Source organism: Vombatus ursinus, unplaced genomic scaffold, assembly GCF_900497805.2.
Source record: "Vombatus ursinus unplaced genomic scaffold, bare-nosed wombat genome assembly UNPS02005286.1, whole genome shotgun sequence".
NCBI classification, from domain to species: domain Eukaryota; kingdom Metazoa; phylum Chordata; class Mammalia; order Diprotodontia; family Vombatidae; genus Vombatus; species Vombatus ursinus.
In genome coordinates this window covers 16,857,425-16,861,176 of record NW_020945064.1, presented here as the reverse complement: position 1 = coordinate 16,861,176, position 3,752 = coordinate 16,857,425, and the positions used below count along the sequence as shown (strand labels likewise).

Here is a 3,752-nt window from a genome sequence, read left to right as displayed (position 1 = left end):
GTTGTCCAAGACAGCCACAGTGTCTGGACTCTCCCTTTGGGCTAGAGTCTCATGCCCAGGCCCCTTCCCTCACAAAGATCCTAGGGTAAGAAAGGACCTCATCTATTGTAACTCAACCTCTGTCTACAAGTGGGTATGCAGCCTCTGCTGGGCTGGAATTGTAGGGGCAGAGACATAGGTCTGTGCCCCACCCCCATTCCCTTAAAACCCATCAGGGCCCTTACCTGCCTGGAACACCTCGATCTTCTCACCTTTCCTTCTACCCTCCCCTCTCCTTTCCCTCTTGTCTCCTACTCCATATCCCTCTCTTCTCCATTTTCCTTGTTTGCTCTCTCCTCATGCACTCATTCTTTTCTACTAGCTGTCTCCTATTGTGGTGGAGTGGAACGAGCCTTGGATTTGGAGTCTGAAGATCTGGATTCAGATCCTGCCTTCTGCTGCTTACACCTGGGCCACACTTCCTTCTCCCTAAATAGGCAAGGGGCAGAGGCAGGGCCAGGGGCAGCAGCATGGGGAGGCTGGATCTTCTCATTTTAATTCACACTACAGTGATGACTTCCTCTCCCTCCTTCTCTCCTACTGTCTCCCCTTTCCTTGCCTCTCTCTCCCCTCCCTCCCTTCCTTTCTTTTACACCCCACCCCTCTCTCCCACCCACGTTGCCCGTCAGCTGAGCCTAGTGGGCAGTGCCCAGAACTTCTGAAGTTGGAGCTGGAGCAGGCTGGCCAGGCTGGGATCTGGAATGTGTTGGGAAGGGGGCAAAAGAGTTTCTGCTGGGGTATCCGAGGAGAGCTGGGTATATGTTGGTGGTGGAGGCAGTGAGGCATGAGAAGGAGACCGTGCTGAATGGGGCAGGGGCATTGGAGGCCAGGAGAAGAGGGATCCTGATTCCAAGGGCAGTATGGTGAGTGATGCCTCAAGGGGGGGGTGGCTGCCTGATGCTCACTGGCCCATGTGGCCCTCCCACAGGATCAGGCAGGCCCCAGATGCAGTCACCAAAACTTCCGAACTAGTGACAGGACCAGCCCAGTGCCAGCTCGGGGGATGGGATGGGCAGAAGAACTCTCTCCCTCAAGTTCCAGTGGCCTTACTGTGCACTTACTGGGTGGGAGCTTCCCCAGTATGTGTTTATGGGGTGGGGGCAGAGCCAGGCCTCTTGACAGCTGCAGGGAGGAAGGGATTATTAACTCTTGCCCCTTGTCTGAGTCTGTTTCCAGCGGGGAGGAAGAGCATCCTCCCCCCTCTCCAAGGTCACCATTTGTGAGAAGGGGTGTCCCCTGTCTTGTCTCTGAACCCACAACAGCCCCGGTTCAAGTCCATGATCAGGAAAGGGCAATGGTTTGGGGTAGAGGGACCTGAGAGGGGGGATGCATAGATGGTGCTGACACTGGGTAGAGGCCTGAAATGTAACCTGCCTGGGCAGAGGAACCCAGGTTTTTCTGGCTCCTGATGCTGACTTGAGCCCTAGGAAGTACCCCTGGAGAAAGAACACTTTTCTGGGGGAAGCCTGGCTTGAGAAGGAAGGGGGGTCCCTGCCTCTCCTATCGCCTTTTTTGTAGGGTTGAGCTAGACCTCCTCCTCCCTCTTCCTCTCTCCCCACCCCCTGGGCACTGACACACAATGCCCCTTTCACAGCTGCCAGGGCCCCGCCTGCCTGTTTTGGGACCTCTGGTCTGTAGGAAACAATATGGCGAGGGCAGTGCTTCCTGGGGGGCCCTGTGGCAAGCTAGTGGGGGGGTATTCCTTACTGGCTCTGGGTGAGGCTTGGGGGCCCGGGCAGTCAGGGAGCCAGGAGAGATGAGAACCAGGCCAATCTTAGACAAGTTGAGAGATCTTGAGAGATGGGAGGGACCCTGGAGCCTCCTCTTCTAAGAAATGTGCTTCTCCATCCAGAGGAGCAAGGGAAGGCTTCCCCTGGTGGGATGAGAGGCGAACAAAAGTTTTGTAAAATTTGGATTCATCAAAAGGCCACACTGAGAAGGCCACATATGATCTTAAGGCCGCAGGTTCCCCACCCCTGGACTAGATAATCCCTAAAATCAGCTCCAGCTATAATTTTGTCCCTCACTAGCTATGTGACCTTGGGGGAAATGACTAAACTCTCTGGGCTTTGGTTTTCTTCTTTGTGAAATGGTGTACTGGACTTGGAGTCAGGAAGACCTGGGTTCCAATCTCACCTCAGATTCTTACTATAACCTTGGACAAATCATGTAACCTCTCCTAGCTTTGGGATCCTAATCTATAAGATGGGGGTGGGGGAGTTGTTTGGATACAATGGCCTCTAGGGTCCTTTCTGACTAAATCCATAATCCTTTGACACTTACCATGTATCTGACCTGGGTGTATTGGGTAGACACATACACTACACTCTTCTTCCCTGGGCCTCAGTTTTCCTATCTATAAAATAAATGGGTAGGATTGGATGATCCTAAGTCCCTTCCAGCTGTAAATCTAAGATACTATGAAAAGATGAGATAATAATAGCTAGCTAGGTGTTGATGTAGCTTTTCCAGGGTCCTGGAAGCTCATTATATGTGATTGTACTTGATATGCAGATATAAATACAGAATAATACACATGTCATGGTAACTATAACAGGCTATCACTGAGAGCAAGTCAGGATGGCAAAGTGCTTTTAGATAAGTCTTTCATTGGCTTCTCACTGAAATAGGCCCTGAAAATGGGATCATAAAAAGCAAGGGATCTGACAACCTCTAAGGTGCCTTCCAGCCCTGATGACCTACAAGGGTGCCCATTTCATAGATGAAGAAATTGAGGCCTAGCAATTAGAAATGATTTCCTGAAAAAAGGAAAAAAAGAATGAAAAAGGAGGGAAGGAGGGAGGAAGGGAGGGTGGAAAGAAGGAAGGGAGGGAAGAGGGATGAAGGAAGGGGGGAAGGAGGAAGAGAGGGAGGAGGGAGGAAGGGAGGGGGGAAGGAGGAAGGGAGGGAGGAGGGAGGAAGGAAGGGGGGAAGGAGGAAGGGAGGGGGGAGGGAGGAAGGGAGGGAGGAAAGGAGGAAGGGAGGGAGGAGGGAGGAAGGGGGGAAGGGAGGGAGGCTGACCTCTGGCCACAGGCTAGCCCGTGTTGACCCAGGCTGTGACCTCAAATCCCGCCTCTCTAGGCAGCTGCCTGGGGGCAGGAGGGCCACCCTGTGCCCCGGCCCCTCCCCTCCCCCGGGGGCCTCCCTTCCCCTCTCCTCCCCTCCCCCACCTCCCTTTCCCAGGGGACCTCCACAATGGGGTGCGGCCCAGGCCTAGGCCTGCCAGGGGCTCCTCCAGCCCCCAGGGGGCGTCGGGCGGGCGGGGCCCGCAGCGAGGCCCGGGCCTCGAGGTTGAGCCGCTCCCTCCGCAGGACTCGGGCTCGCTGGATGCCTGCCTGCAGGCCACGTTGTCTGCCCTGTACCCGCCCTCGGGGGGCTCGGCCGATGCCCTGCTGGGCCAGGTGCTGGCCGTGGTCGAGCGGGCCTACGCGGGCGACGGGCTGCGCTACCTGCTGGACTTCCTGCTGCCCGCCCGCCACATCCTGCACTGCGTCCAGCTGCACGCCTGCGTGAGTGACCCCTGAGCCACCCGCAGCCGCTGGCCTCCCTGGGGGTCAGCCGGGGGGGCGGGGTCAGGCGACCGCCGGGCTCCCTGCTGCACCCTCCCCCAGCCCAAGTGACCTGGGCAGCCTCTGACCTCCCTGGGGGTCAAATGTAAGGTGAGGGGTTAGATTGGATGACCTCCAGGCCCCTTCCTGCTCCCTCCCCTAGCG

At 56.2% G+C, this 3,752-nt stretch overlaps 1 protein-coding gene across 1 annotated transcript in view; it reads left to right on the top strand.

Annotated features, from left to right (window-relative positions):
• The first annotated feature begins 798 nt into the window (after window positions 1-798).
• The window catches only part of PLEKHG4 (pleckstrin homology and RhoGEF domain containing G4), a 14,118-nt gene continuing 11,164 nt past the window's right edge, over window positions 799-3,752 (top strand). The window contains exons 1-4 of the mRNA XM_027847038.1: window positions 799-902; window positions 968-1,103; window positions 1,216-1,258; window positions 3,223-3,548. Coding sequence (XP_027702839.1) covers window positions 799-902; window positions 968-1,103; window positions 1,216-1,258; window positions 3,223-3,548 — 609 coding nt within the window. The remainder of the gene's footprint in view (window positions 903-967; window positions 1,104-1,215; window positions 1,259-3,222; window positions 3,549-3,752) is intronic.